The sequence below is a fragment of the Schistocerca piceifrons genome, chromosome 1, assembly GCF_021461385.2.
Source record: "Schistocerca piceifrons isolate TAMUIC-IGC-003096 chromosome 1, iqSchPice1.1, whole genome shotgun sequence".
Lineage (NCBI taxonomy): Eukaryota > Metazoa > Arthropoda > Insecta > Orthoptera > Acrididae > Schistocerca > Schistocerca piceifrons.
The window spans coordinates 590,118,388-590,135,142 of NC_060138.1; the positions used below are offsets into that span (position 1 = coordinate 590,118,388).

At 40.1% G+C, this 16,755-nt stretch overlaps 1 protein-coding gene across 1 annotated transcript in view; it reads right to left on the bottom strand.

Moving 5' to 3' along the window:
• Positions 1–16,755, bottom strand: part of LOC124803008 (ATP-binding cassette sub-family C member Sur) — a 415,616-nt gene that overhangs the window by 123,541 nt on the left and 275,320 nt on the right. The window contains exons 18-19 of the mRNA XM_047264118.1: positions 12,100–12,329; positions 11,649–11,876 (exon numbers count right to left, since the gene is read on the bottom strand). Coding sequence (XP_047120074.1) covers positions 11,649–11,876; positions 12,100–12,329 — 458 coding nt within the window. The remainder of the gene's footprint in view (positions 1–11,648; positions 11,877–12,099; positions 12,330–16,755) is intronic.

Genomic DNA, 16,755 nt, shown 5'->3' on the forward strand with positions numbered 1-16,755 from the left:
CTCAATGGTTGCAGCTAAGTTGGTAGGTCACATGGCTGCTTCTACAGGTGGTCCTGCCTTGGACTGGTGTCTGTGACAGGAGTGGAGTGGGTAGTGGTAAGTGAATGTATGGGCCAGTTGATGTATCCAGCTTTTTTTTCAGGGAAATGAGCCATGGAGCAGGGGGTTTGGGAGCAGGGGTGGAGTAGGGACAGAAAAGCATATTTTGTAGGTTCGGTAGGTGGTGGAATACCAGTGTGGGAAGGGCATTGGCAGAAAATGTGATTCAGTTGCTCCAGACCTGGATAATACTGAGTCACAAGAGGGAGCTCCTTTGTGATTGGACATAGGGTAGGTGTGAGTTTGTAGATAACAGGGGAGATAAGGGTCAGAGATGTGTTTCTGGACAAGATGGGCACCCACCTGCACCATCCTATGCTAACTTATTCTTGATCCATCTAGAGGAATCCTTTACGGTCACCCAGGGTTCCAAACCTCTCACCTGATTCCGATTCTGTGCTTACCTACTCATGGGCGATTTAAAGTAATCCTTCACAGCCATCAAAAATTGCAAACCTCTCACCTGGTTCAGATTCATGGATGACATCTTTAGGATCTGGACCAACGGTGAAATGAAATGTGCATCCAGCATATTTGGTAAGGAGCCCATTTTGGGAGTTTGGCCACCTGGTGCAAGTCTTTATTTGACATCACTTCAGTGACTTGTGTGTTGATTATGATGATAAAATGATGCTGAGGACAACACATACACCCAGTTCTGAGTGGAGAAAATCCCTGGCCCAGCTGTGAATTGAACCCAGACTCCACAATCAAGAGTCAGCCCACAAGACCATGAGCTGCTGACTGGACCAAAAGTTAGGACACCCTATCTACATTTCTCCAAAATTTCAACTCTTTCTTCCTCATTCACTTCACCTGATCCTTCTCATCCAAACAATCAACCTTCCTTGTTGTCAACCTCCACCTCAAGGATGGTTACATAAGTACCTCCCCTCACACAGAGGCATATTTAGGAGTAGGCAGACTAGGCAGCTGTCCAGGGTGGTGGATTTCAAGGTTCAATGAATTTTAAGAGGTGGCTTATAGGTAATCTGTAAAAGTGTTTTGTTTTTTCTTTAATTCACACGTCTTGAGAAGAGAATGAGAACTTGAAATGGATATGAATAAAACTGTAAAACTGGCAACAATGAGCCCAGATTTCATGATCAGTCTTGTCAGGCAATGGAACAAGGACAGGTTTTGTTTTAGTAATGACATTACTTCAGGCCAGTGTGACCATTATTTGCTTTATTCAGTGTCAAGCCTTCTCAAGTGACATAAGTTAGGAAGGCAAATGTCATTGCTCACAATTAAGCTTTGTGATGGCAGATGCCATTGGCACTGTCATACGAGCAGCCATTGTTAGCACTCAATAATGACCATTCAGACTTCATATTCAATGAAAATACCACCACTCATTATGACAACTGGCCACTTCACTAAAAGTTCAGTTTAATTTGAAACTGTAAAAAGTGCGAATGACTGCATTTATTTGTGATTTGTATTTTAGTACTAATTAAAATGAGTGACAGTTGGAGAAGAGTAAGAGGTTCTTGGGACTGGAAAAAGATAAGGCAATGAAGAAACAGGGAATTGTGAGAAAGAGTGCAAAAATCAATGTGCTATTTAAAAATCATAAACAACCAGCTAGCTTGAGCTCGAGTCTAGACACTTCAGAGTGTACTAATATGACGCACAATAATCTGGTGAACAATATTGAATATTTAAAACAATAATGGTGACAGTGATTTAGTTTCTGATGATCCTATGATTGGATGATAAATGGATATGGTAAGAACATGAGACTATAACTAGTAGCAGAATTCAATCCTTTTGTAGCTAAACATATAGAACTTCATGGAAACAAAGGAAAAGGGAGTATATCACATCTTTCTTTTCAAACATGTGAAGATTATATAAATTCTGGCACATAGGATGGTGAAGTATATTGAAGATTAACTGAAGGAAACTAAATATTTTTCCACAATATTAGACATCACCTCTGATGTTACACATGTAGATAAGCCATCTTTTGTTATAAGGTATTTATCAAAAGATATAATTCCTGTTGAAAGGTTTATCTGTTTTGTTCTAAATTCAGGGCACAAAACAGAAGAATTAGTGGATTCATTAATAAATTTTAATAAGTAAATATGATTTGGACATTCACTTATGCGGTGGTCAGTCACATGACCATGGAAACAATATGGTGGTACTTACTCTGGTTTACAAGCTAGAATTAACCAAATTAACCCTTTTGCCTTGTAACCTCCATGTGCAGCTCACACCTTTAACTTGGTAAGATCAAGTGCAACAGAGTGTTCCTCAAACAGCTTCATGGTTCAAATGGCTCTGAGCACTATGCAACTTAACTTTTGAGGTCATCAGTCGCCTAGAACTTAGAACTAATTAAACCTAACTAACCTAAGGACATCACACACATCCATGCCCGAGGCAGGATTCAAACCTGCGACCCTAACGGTCGCAGACTGTAGCACCTAGAACCGCACGGCCACTCCGGTTGGCCAGCTTCATGTTTCTGTTTGTTGCAACAAATTTACATGTTATTCTCTGCCTTGATGAGCTGTTGGAATATTTTACAGTCAAAATTAAATAGTTCAGTCTCTGTAAAATGACCTCTACAAAAATGTTGGGCAGGGTGTATGAAGCCTATTATAGTCTCAGTGTTAACTGGTTAAAAATATCAGCTTTCAAGGTTATTCAGGATGATTAAATTAAAAAGGCTCTTCACTTAAGATGCACGGTGACTGGAATGCTGAACAGTATGCAGTGTCGGAAATCTGAGATACTGACAAATTTTTGGTCAGTGATATTTAAGAGATTTGATGCTACAAATAAATCATTGCAAAGGTTGATATGGATACCGTAATAAAGAGACATTCTTCCAATCCATATGTGGCATACAGCAAACCAATACTGTAATAAAATTGTGTGATTGTTTATTTGAATATGTTTGACAGAATCGGTCTGTGGACAACACACATGAAAAATCTTGCATCAATAAGAGAAAAATAAACAAAATAGCCAAACTTGATAAAACTTTTGAAGGGAAGGAAGATTTTTGGGTGAATACATTTTTGTTTATTATAGACAGATTGAGATCTGAATCTGAGAAAAGAAAAAAAAAATACTGAAAGAGTTTTATAGCAATTTTGAGTTCCTAAGCATTTTTTCTGGGTGAGACAAAACTGAACTACTGAAATGTGCTACAAAGGTGCAACAGCATTAAAAAGATGACTTGGAAGAATTTTTGAGTGATGGGGTTATTTATTTCAAAGTATATCTGAAAAGTAACAAAATGAAAACCTCCTCCCTAAGTACTTTGTACAGCATGTTGCACGAAAAAACATGTTCACAGAATGTTTCCTAAATTGGAGATTGCCCTAAGAATATTTTTGTCAACCACTGCAACCAACTGTTTGACCCAGTGCTCTTTCTCACCCCTCAAAAGACTCAAGGATTACTTGCAGTCATCCATATTAGAGCATTCAGTCAATAGTATTGGCATCCTCTCCATGAATTCTGAATACTATAGCATCTATACGAGTACTATGAAGATGAGATTGATAAACTGGCTACAAAAAAAGTATGCTGTAAACAGCTTTGCCTAACTTGGGTTTGGTGAGTTCAATATGCGTGTATTTATTATTATTATTATTATTATTATTATTATTATTACTATTATTATTATTATTATTATGAGCAGGAACAGTCATAGTATTCAGTTATGTACAAATATAAGTTACTAGGTTGTACAATTACGTAAAAGAGATCAGTGGAAGTATTCTTCTCTGTCTAGGGGCAGCAAATAGCTAAATTTGCTCCTGCACCTACGTCATACCTACCAACCACCAACAATCTCTCCAGTTTAACAGCTGCCATCCATTCCACAACAATAAGTCCCTTCCATAAGCATAGCCAACTACAGTGATGAGAAATCCTTCTCAAAATATCTCAAGGGCCTCACTGAGGCCATCACAGACCAAATTCACACTCCCCGCTATGTCCAGAAACAAGAATCCTATGCCTTATCTCCCCAGTTACCTCCATCCACACCCCACCCCCATTGACTGACTACAAAGGAATGCCTCCCTTGTGGCTCATTACCACCCAGCACTGGAGCAACTGTATCTGTTCTCCACCAGTGACTTGACTACTTGTCATCTTACCATGACATCAGAAATATCCTCCTTATCCCTTGTGGTGGTTAGTGTTTAACGTCCCGTCGACAACGAGGTCATTAGAGACGGAGCGCAAGCTCGGGTTAGGGAAGGATTGGGAAGGAAATTGGCCGTGCCCTTTCAAAGGAACCATCTCGGCATTCACCTGAAATGATTTAGGGAAATCACGGAAAACCTAAATCAGGATGGCCGGAGACGGGATTGAACCGTCGTCCTCCCGAATGCTACAGTGGAAGTATTCTGCGCCACCTCGCTCGGTCCTTATCCCTGCAACAGTGGTATTCCACTGCTCATCCCACCTACATATGACCTTATAATATCTTTGTCCGTCCCTATTCTACCCTTCCTCCAAACTCTTTGGCCCATGGCTTGCATCCCTGTAAAAATGCTAGATGCAAGAGCTGCTCCATATATACTCCTACTATCATCTGTTCCAGTTCTGTCAGAGGCAATCCCTATCCACACAAAGGTAGGGCCACCTGTGAAAGCAGACATGTGATCTACCAACTCTGCAGCAACCACAGTGCTCCGTTCTATCTGGCCGTGATCACTAGTAAGCTATCTGTCCGTGTGAATGGCAACCATTAAATTATGGCCAAAAACTGATACACCCAATTGCTGACCATGATGCTCAACATGATGTGCTTGATTTCAGTGATTGCTGCACAGCCTGCATCACCTGTATTCTTTCTGCTAACACCAGCTTTTCTGATTTGTGCATGTGGAAACCCTCCCTGCAATATCCTTCATTCCTCTAATCAGCCACATCCACAACCTCTGCTGTCCCCTTCCTACTCCCACTCCAGCCCTAAACAAGCCTTCTATACCTACAATTTGTTTGCAGAGTCTTTTCCCCCATTCTCTACTTTGTCCTCTCCCCTTTGTGCCACTAGGAATTTCTTCCACCAATACTTTTTGCCTTCTCTCCTCATCCTCACCCTCATAACTCTTCTGTACCCTGACTACTTAACCTAACAAAGACACACCTCTGATGCAGTCACATTTGGGCCTTAGTTCCCAGAGACAACAGTGACCACGTTGTGAGTTTTGTGTCTACATCTGATGAAGGACTTAGTCCAACAGCTGAATAATATTTAGCAGTCTTTTTCACTGTGCCCTTCTGCCACTCAATGTTTCCTGTATGTGACGAGTAACAGTCTACCATTTTCATACTACTAGTAATGCATTAAGATGGTTAATGAAACTTTCTGGCAGATTAAAAGTATGTGATGGTCCAAGACTGGAACTCAAGAACTTTGCCTTTTGCAAGCAAGTGCTATATCACCCGAGCTATCCGAGCATGAGTCACAACCCGTCCTCACAGCTTTACTTCTGCCAGTATCTTCGAAATTTCAGAGAAGCTATATTGTTAAACTTGCAAGACTAGCACTTCTGAAAGAAAGGATATTGCAGAGATATGGCTTAGTCACAGCCTAGGACTTTGCAGTGGAGTGTGTGCTGATATGGAACTTCTTGGCAGATTGAAACTGTGTGCTGGATCGAGATGTAATGTTGGGACCTTTGCCTTTTGTAGGCAAGTGCTCATCCAACTGAGCTACCCAAACATGACTCATGACTCTTCCTCAACAGCTTTACTTCTGCCAGTATCTCATCTATTACCTCCCATCTCCTAAGCCATATCTCTGCAACCTCCTTTCTTCCAGGAGTGCTAGCTCTGCAAGTTTCGCAGGAGAGCTTCTATGAAGTGTGGAAGGTAGGAGATGAGGTACTTACACAAGCAAAGCTTTGAGGAGAGGTCATGAGTCATGCATGGTAGCACAGTTGGTAGAGCACTTGTCCATGAAAGGCAAAGGTCCTGACTTTGTGTCTCAGTCCAGCACATAGTTTTAATCTGCCAGGAAGTTTCATATCAGCACACACTCCACTGCAGAGTGAAAATTCCTTTCTTGAAATATTGTTAATGTTATCTTGAGTGAAATACCTGCATTTGACCTTTAGCATCTTGTTTTTTTGTGGTTCTCCTTTAACAGTTATGACAAGAATTAAATCTCTATGTCCATTGAATCTTGGTTACAGATTTTTATTAATTACTCAATTTTTTTACTGTGACAATAAAGTAGGAAATTAAATTGTTTCCTAAAAATGATCCTACAACACTATCAATTCAGTATTCCTTCACAGAGGCTCACAGACCATTACAGTGGAAGCCAGGAGAAAGGTTTACAGATGCACTACAGGCAATATTGCAATATACTTTATTATGTTACCAAAAAACCAAAAATAATTTGCTTTATGCAATAAAGAGAGGGGGAAGAGATGAGGGAAGGAGAAGGGGAGGGAAGGAGGGAGAGATAGAGGGAGGAAGGGACGAAGGGAGAGAGAGAGAGAGAGAGAGAGAGAGAGAGAGAGAGAGAGAGAGAGAGAGAGTTCCAAGAACAGATCAAAGGGAATTTGGATCGTTATATAACAGGTTAACTGTGTAAGCAAAATTGCATTCAGTTCCTTGAATAAGCTTTGCTTATTGAACTTATTGATCTCAGTTTTGCCAACTCAACTGTTAAAGAAGTCATAAAAATCACTAGGTCACATGGAAGCAATAGGGTACTGGAAACTCCACTATATCATCTGTCAATAAAAATCACTAGGTCACATAGAAACAATAAACTACTGGAAAATCCACCATAATTTCATCTGATAAAAATAGTTATAATATATATTATACAAGTTTGGAGAGCCAATAGAGTATAATTGATAAATTTGACGACTTTTTCACACATTCAAGGCAGACATGCTATTAATCTTCTCTGTCCTTTCTGTGTGTCATAAGCAGATTTTGAAATGTCAAAATTTTAATAAGAAACAAGACAAAGTGAAACAGGAAAGTTGGTTATGCAGCATTTCAAAGAACCAAGTCACAGTTACAAAACCCAGTCTCTTCAAAAGAAATGTAAACAGTAGGTTTGTTCTGATTTAAAAAAGCAAATAGTACAGAAAAGTCCTCCATGTTTGCTTCACACAGCACCCTCAGTCAAAGCAGAGTGTTTTGAAGGAGTCATAGTTGAATTACATGCACAACATAACCTAAAAATCAGGGGGAAAAAACAGAATGTGTATTTTTATAAGTACTTCAGAACTGGTAGAAATAACAGATATTTCTTCTGTGTAGATGAAAGAAATTTTGCTGAAAAGAAAGTAGAGAAATTATTTATAAATTCTGGAATCAAAATGTAAAATTCCACATCACTCCTTCTGTTATAACGAATTTTTATCTTCAGCAGATGAAGGGAGTTTAAGATCCCTCCAACATCTATGTGTCTAACACAATAATGATATGAGGGGTGGACAGTATTATGGAAACACCAAGAATTCAACACATTACCATGCCTAACATGGTGTAGGAAAACCATTGACATTCAAAACAGCTTCCAGTCATCTTGAAATGGATAAATACATGGTTTGCAAGAGAATCTTATACCATTCATCATGCACAATAGTGGCAAGTTCAGATAATGATGAAGGAGACACCCTCACAAAACCAGTCCTGGAGGTAATGAGCTGTGTGAGCAGGGGCCCTGTCATCTTTGAACACAGCATCACTAATACCATGATCAACCAAAATATATTAAATTTTATAACTATTATATTACGTCATAATCTTTGGCAGTAATGTGGCCTTGCAGAGTACTCAGGGAGCCCATGGAATACCACAATATGGCTTCTCAAATAATCACTGAACCCCTTCCATGTTTCAATCCTGGGACATAAACTCGGCCAGAAGTTTGAAATAGTGTGCAAAAATACTCATCTGACCAGATGGCTTTCTTCCATCGCTCCGTAGTCTGGGTTTTATGGCTTCAGCACCACATTTTCCTGCGGGCATTTACATCACTGACGAGTGGTTTCAGAATTCCAGCTCACCCTGTGAGCTTATGGGGCATTTGTAATGGGTCACCCCCCCCTTAACATTACCTTTTTCTCTGTAGAAATAACCGATACCATGTATACTCTTGATTCTTGTATAGGTGAACATTCTCGGCTGTTTAACTGAGTGAACTTCACATGATTTTGTAAACAATGTAATACATTTCAGGATAAAACATATAAAAAGAAATCAGTGTGTTACAATCAATGTGTACTAACAGTTAAAATTACTCTTCTTTTAAAAATATTTGGAATTACAGAATTTCTGGTATACTTAAAATTCATATTATTAATTGCACAATCTAATGCTAATTATTAAATTGAATTCTCAACTCATTTATAAAATAATGATATAAATTAGTAAAGATTCTTTTGTAAACTCTTTTGCTTAGTAAACACTTTGGAAATTGTGAGTATGGCAGAATGTAAATAGTGGTGGGCATACATCTGCATTTTTGATTGTGTTTCTAACAATGTAATTTGTGGTGTGATAGCTAAAAGTGGAATTGTAAAGTCGGTATGATATAAAAGAATGGGATAAAATAAAAAGATGTTCATAGCAACAGACAAATCTTTATCAGTTATTTCGTCTTCAAGAACCCGCAATGTTATAAAAATTACAGCCTCAAGAATGTACCCCTACACACAACAAGAAATAGAGCCAACAATAAGAAGATAAAAATCAAGATAAGTAATAAGTTTTCCTCTTGTACATCTTACACCTCTTGAGGCTTTCGAAATCTGTGCAAATACAGAGAATTTTAATAGTGATGCGTAGGAGGGTAAGATTACAGATTGACAGGGTTCATGAGTGTGACATACAGTTCTGCAGTGACTTTTGCAGCTGTCATCCTCTTATTTTTCATCACAATCCTCCTTAAAAACTGTCTGTCACAATCACTTGACAAACTCTTTCATCTGCTTTGTGACTTAGCAGATGATTTTTTCCCACTTTCCCCATATGCAGTATAAATCTTCAGTATGGTGCCTCTTGAAACACTAAACACTTCAGCTACCTTGGTTATGGAATCACCCCCCATACAAGCACCAACCATTTGCCCATGTTTGAATTCACTTAGCTCTGACATAATAGAATCACAACTACACAGAACACTGTTCTGACCATGACTGACGCTCGCAATGTGTCGAGGACATTGCACAGGAGCTGTTCATGATCAAACACACCAGTATGACCTGCAGGCTTGGCTAGCATCTGTGTTTATGTTCAAACCTGCATTTCTTGTGGTGTTTCCATATTTTCATCCAACAACTGTAGATCACTACTTATGAGTTTGAGGTAAAAGGCTCTCCTGTATATGGGATGCAATTGGAACTACAGCTGTTCTGTCCTCCTGTGACAACAAGAAGGGCTGGAACAGCTCTTTGTGGAACACATGTTCTGTTGATTGTGGACTTGAACCCAAGCACTGCTTTTCAGGACTGTCTTTCAGCATGTGCAACAGACAGTGACTGTTTTTACAAATATCTTATGAAATTACATATATACACTCCTGGAAATGGAAAAAAGAACACATTGACACCGGTGTGTCAGACCCATCATACTTGCTCCGGACACTGCGAGAGGGCTGTACAAGCAATGATCACACGCACGGCACAGCGGACACACCAGGAACCGCGGTGTTGGCCGTCGAATGGCGCTAGCTGCGCAGCATTTGTGCACCGCCGCCGTCAGTGTCAGCCAGTTTGCCGTGGCATACGGAGCTCCATCGCAGTCTTTAACACTGGTAGCATGCCGCGACAGCGTGGACGTGAACCGTATGTGCAGTTGACGGACTTTGAGCGAGGGCGTATAGTGGGCATGCGGGAGGCCGGGTGGACGTACCGCCGAATTGCTCAACACGTGGGGCGTGAGGTCTCCACAGTACATCGATGTTGTCGCCAGTGGTCGGCGGAAGGTGCACGTGCCCGTCGACCTGGGACCGGACCGCAGCGACGCATGGATGCACGCCAAGACCGTAGGATCCTACGCAGTGCCGTAGGGGACCGCACCGCCACTTCCCAGCAAATTAGGGACACTGTTGCTCCTGGGGTATCGGCGAGGACCATTCGCAACCGTCTCCATGAAGCTGGGCTACGGTCCCGCACACCGTTAGGCCGTCTTCCGCTCACGCCCCAACATCGTGCAGCCTGCCTCCAGTGGTGTCACGACAGGCGTGAATGGAGGGACGAATGGAGACGTGTCGTCTTCAGCGATGAGAGTCGCTTCTGCCTTGGTGCCAATGATGGTCGTATGCGTGTTTGGCGCCGTGCAGGTGAGCGCCACAATCAGGACTGCATACGACCGAGGCACACAGGGCCAACACCCGGCATCATGGTGTGGGGAGCGATCTCCTACACTGGCCGTACACCACTGGTGATCGTCGAGGGGACACTGAATAGTGCACGGTACATCCAAACCGTCATCGAACCCATCGTTCTACCATTCCTAGACCGGCAAGGGAACTTGCTGTTCCAACAGGACAATGCACGTCTGCATGTATCCCGTGCCACCCAACGTGCTCTAGAAGGTGTAAGTCAACTACCCTGGCCAGCAAGATCTCCGGATCTGTCCCCCATTGAGCATGTTTGGGACTGGATGAAGCGTCGTCTCACGCGGTCTGCACGTCCATCACGAACGCTGGTCCAACTGAGGCGCCAGGTGGAAATGGCATGGCAAGCCGTTCCACAGGACTACATCCAGCATCTCTACGATCGTCTCCATGGGAGAATAGCAGCCTGCATTGCTGCGAAAGGTGGATATACACTGTACTAGTGCCGACATTGTGCATGCTCTGTTGCCTGTGTCTATGTGCCTGTGGTTCTGTCAGTGTGATCATGTGATGTATCTGACCCCAGGAAAGTGTCAATAAAGTTTCCCCTTCCTGGGACAATGAATTCACGGTGTTCTTATTTCAATTTCCAGGAGTGTAGTTGACTCATGATATAAAATTTGTACCCATATGTAACTAATTTCTTCGATCTTAAATCAGCGGGAATGAACTTATGACATCAAGGGTAAACTATTTCAAATTAAACACAGATTTAGAAGACATCTGAGAAACTGTTTATGGCTGGTTGAAAAAATACTATATCTTGCAATTAAAAACAGTCATTACTCAAAGGCTGGTTTGAATATTACTGTTCTTGGGTAGCTGTATTATTATGGTTAAATACCCACAAAAACCACTGAATTAGGAATGGCTGACTAGTGACAGGAAGTCTATAGTGCAACATGAAATTCAAAGCACAGCATAATGTGATTCTGATTCTTTCACAGACATACAGCATAAGTGAGAGTCACAATAACATAGTCAGTATAAAGCAAAGGATCAAATAAGGGAAAAAAGATCATACCTTCAAATTTGTACTTTGATTTCTTTTTTCCACAGCCACAAAATGAATTTAGCATTTAGTTAATAGATTATTCTTCATAACTTTAATATTTACAACTGACATTCTTATTTTATTATAAGAATAAAAATGTTATATTTCTGCCTAACTTTTACGATCTGTCTCACTTCTTACCTTATCAATGACATTTGTATCTGTTGAGAACCTGTTTATTATTCTTCCAACAGGAGTTGTTTCAAAAAACTTAAGTGGGCATTTGAGAATATTGAATAACATTGCTTCATGCAAAATTCTTCTTGCTCTTGAGCCTGACAACTGCCCAATTGCATTGGAAGATAGCGACAACACAATTGACAATATGGACAGCCCTGCATAAATTTGGAAGTAGTGTGCTATGGAAGCCTATAACCAAAAAAATAACATAAGGTAAAGTAAAACACAGATCCCTCAACAATGAATATTGAAGAAGTGAAATGCACATAACCAGTTACAAGAAATACATTGTGAAATGATTGATAAACTCTTATTACATAACTAATTAATCATGTAAAGAATCATGTGTTACATTAAGTCAATATATCAAAATAAAACAGTAGTTTTTAAGGTACACGTGTATTTTACAAACCTGATTTTCAAAATTATCAACAGCTGCATCTGCCTGTTCACTCCACTCACTTAACCAGTAGTCTGTATATATTCTTAGACCCTGCCAAGAAAAAGTGAGAATTAAATAAGTTCCACCCACTAGAATCCCACAGGCCTTTAGATATTCAATGTAAAGCTTTTTGGGAATTTTTCCATATTCTCGTTCCTCATCTGAAGCTAATCTTCCTGAATTTTCTGCAGTTTCATCACCTGAATAAAAAAAAAATCCTGTAGAAGTCATAATAGTCTAAGTAACATGCAGTGAAATTAAAAGATAATGTAAATGTGGCGAAAGAACACTAGCTTTTGAGAAAATACAGTACAAGAAGTACATTTTAATCACATGTTTGCATTCCACCCATATCCATTGTTTACCTCATATATTTACATTCATCAGTATTATCTAGTAATTTTTTTCTAATGCATTTTACTTTGCCAACAATATTTAGCAGACATTTCCCTTCTCTTTCCTTATCTAATATTTTCATGCTGAAAACGTTGTTATAAAAAAGACTGTATTTTCTTATGTTCAATAATTTCACTCATTTCAGTATAGGAGTATAATGAAGTAGTGGTGTAGCTTAGGTGAGTTAGTTTACTTTCTTCTGGTAATTTATCAATGAAAAAGTTAAATGAATATCTACCATTATAAAAGAAAAAATGAAATAGATCACTCCAAGAATAAAATTCTCTAATGTGAGAGAAATATTGCTGTATAGTAAGCTACAAATTAACAGAAATCCATATTTTGTGATGAATATTATACAGATGTAGTAATAAAAGTTACATTAGTAGGAGAAGAGGATGGAGGGGAGGGACTGGCTAACCTACTCTTGTTCTCTTGTGAAATTTCCTTTTTTTTATGCTACATCACCATTGTACCAAATCTTTCATTTTGTCCCATTGGCTCATCTGAAAAAGCTGATTTAACACCTGACCACAGTGAGTGTGGTGTTGAGGTCAAGAGAATGGAAAAGGGTTACAATTTTCTGGCAAAATTCTGGGTCCAGGATTTTATGATAATAACCAATAAACCATGAAAGTTTACTATAGAATTCCAGTTGTTTATTATGAAATAATATCAATTTTTCTGTGTCATCTAAATAATCCTTAACTCTGTAGTATGATTTACTTAAGACATACGCTTTAACTAACTTTTTAAATATTTTGATTTTATTTGTCCCTTTCACCTCCTTGGAAAATTTACTGCACAGTTTTATTCCCTTGAAGAAAATGATGTTCTATGTTAGTCTGCCTCTTGTTCAATTATAATGAATGCTGCCATTTATCAGATAATTTCTGATGTTCTTCTGATTACGTAGTAATTTTCTGGTGAAACTCAGCTAATTTTACAAGGCTACTAATATCACAGAAATGAGTGTCTGAAATAGGACACAAAAAAATTCATGTCACCCTTACTTGTTGTTTTTGTTGTGGTCTTCAGTCCAGAGACTAGTTTGATGCAGCTCTCCATGCTACTCTATCCTGTGCAAGCTTCTTCATCTCCCAGTACATATTGCAACCTACATCCTTCTGAATCTGTTTAGTGTATTCTTCTCTTGGTCTCCCTCTACAATTTTTACCCTCCACGCTGCCCTCCAATACCAAATTGGTAATCCTTTGATGCCTCAGAATATGCCCTACCAACTGGTCCCTTCTTCTTGTCCAACTGCGCCACAAATTTCTCTTCTCTCCAATTCTATTCAATACCTCCTCATTAGTTATGTGATCTACCCATCTAATCTTCAGCATTATTCTGCAGCACCACATTTTGAAAGCTTCTATTCTCTTCTTGTCTAAACCATTTATCATCCACATTTCACTTCCATACATGGTTACACTCCATACAGATATTTTCAGAAATGACTTCCTGACACTTAAATCTATACTCGATGTTAACAAATTTCTCTTCTTCACAGACACTTCCCTTGCCATTGCCAGACCATTTTATATCCTCTCTACTTTGACCATCATCAGTTATTTTGCTCCCCAAATAGCAAAACTTATTTACTACTTTAAGTGTCTCATTTCCTAATCTAAGTCCCTCAGCATCACCCGACGTAATTCGACTACATTCCATTATCCTCATTTTGCTTTTGTTGATGTACATCCTATATCCTCCTTTCAAGTCACTGTCCATTCCGTTCAACTGCTCTTCCAAATCCTTTGGTGTCTCTGACAGAATTACAATGTCATCACGAACCACAAGTTTTTATTTCTTCTTCATGGATTTTAATACCTACTCTGAGCTTTTCTTTTGTTTCTTTTACTGCTTGCTCAATATAAAGATTGAATAGCATCAGGGAGAGGCTACAACCCTGTCTCACTCCCTTCCCAACCACTGCTTCCCTTTCATGCCCCTCACCTCTTATAACTGCCATCTGGTTTCTGTACAAATTGTAAATAGCCTTTCGCTCCCTGTATTTTACCCCTGCCACCTTCAGAATTTGAAAGAGAGTATGCAACTCAACATTGTCAATAGCTTTCTCTAAGTCTACAAATGCTAGAAATGTAGGTTTGCCTTTCCTTAATCTATCTTCTAAGATAAGTCATAGGGTCAGTATTGCCTCACATGTTCCAATATCTCTATAGAATGCAAACTGATCTTCCCTGAGGTCAGCTTCTACCAGTTTTTCCATTCATCTGTAAAGAATTCATGTTAGTATTTTGCAGCCGTGGCTTATTAAACTGATAGTTTGGTAATTTTCACATCTTTCAACACCTGCTTTCTCTGGGATTGGAATTATTATATTCTTCTTGAAGTCTGAGGGTATTTCGGCTGTCTCATACATCTTGTTCACTAGATGGTAGAGCTTTGTTAGGCCTGTCTCACCCAAGGCTGTCAGTAGTTCTAATGGAAATATTACGGCTGTAGTTTCCCCTTGCTTTCAGCCGTTCACAGTACCAGCACAGCAAGGCCATTTTGGTTAGTGTTACAAGGCCAGATCAGTCAATGAAAAGGCTGCTGCCCCTCTTCAGGAACCACACGTTCATGTGGCCTCTCAATGCACACAAGCTTCCCCATCAATGGCAAGGTCCATGGTTCATGGGGGGGGGGGGGGGGGGCACTCTTACTTAAAAACATGAAATCTTTAACTTTTATTTCCTTCTACATTTTTGAACCTCTGATTTCTTATATAATGCCCACCATGCACACAGCAAAGTCAGTTTCAAGCATAATAACAGAACTTGGCTTAGATAAAAATTGTATAATGATAGCTAGTCAAAAAATTATTTAGCAAACTCCAAATTTGAATAACAATAATGGAAATTCCTGGATGGAGCAACATGTGAAACAAAGGAAAGGCAACTACTCACCTATAGTGGATCGATGAGCGGAGGGCAGAAACATAATAGAAAACACCTTTCCCTCTAGCTTTTGAGTGCTAGCTCTTTCTCTAACAGTAGTGCACACATTCACACCCAAAGCCAGACAGACACCCAAATGCAACAAATGGCAATACTAATTATTGATACTCGATTACTTAAAGAAGTTAACTGAGCTGATGAAGGAGGGGAAGAGGTATGGAAGAACACAAGGTGGGGTACAGGGAAAGGGCCAGACATTTGGACAGATGACTTTGTGACCACACAACAAGATGAAAGGAGAACAGAGGGTACAACAAAAATAGATGTAAGAAGAGGGAGAGGGGGAAAACAGGGGAGGGTGCAAAAGGAGATAAAGGTGAAGATGAAGAGGGAGAAAGGAAGGGGAGAGAGAAGGGAGAGGGGTTGAAAAGGGGGGAGATGAGAGGTTAAGGGAGTGGGAGAATGTCTGGATGGGGAGGGGGGGTGGGGAGAGGAAGTGTGGTGGGAGAAGACAGTGCATGATATGGCTGGAGAAGGAGAGGTGGGGACAGAAGAGAGTAGGAAAAATCCAAAGTGGGGCAGTGTGAAAAGATTGACAGAGGTTTAGGCCAGGAGGATTGCAAGAGTGCTGTATGTGTTGGAGAGATAATTCCCATCTGCATAGTTCTGAGAAACCTGTGCTGGAAGGGAGTATCCAAATTGCCTGTATAATGAAGCAGCTGCTGAAGTCATTTGTGTTGTGGTGTGCAATAAGTTTGGTAACTGGATGGTCAAGTTTGCATTTTGTTGCAGTTTAATTATGGTCATTCATGTGATTAGACAGTTGGTTACTTGGAACAACTCTTGCATTCAGCCCAGGTCCAAGGCCTGTCCATAAATACACCACCTCCTACCACAGTCCAGTAATAGGCATTTCTACCCAATAAAGGGTATATATCAGCTATGCTGCAATCACTGAACAGGGCATGACAAGTAACCAACTGTCTACTCGCATGATTGGCCATCGCCAAACTGTGGTGAACTGCAGATTCGCCCATCCAGTTGCCGAAAATGCTGCACACGCAACACAAATGACTTCAACAGCTGCTTCACTATGCATGTTGTTTGGATACTCCCTTGCAGCAAAAGTTTCTCTGAGTTGTGTAGATCAGAATTGTCTCTCTAACACATCCCGTGCTCTCACAATTGCTCTGGCCTAAACCTTCACTAACATGCTCTCACTGCCTCATCTTGCTTTTTCCCTTCTCTCTTTTGTCCACACCACTCCTTTTCCATCCAGAAAGTGAACTGCCTTCTTCATACCTTCTCCCTGTCTCACAGCCCCCCC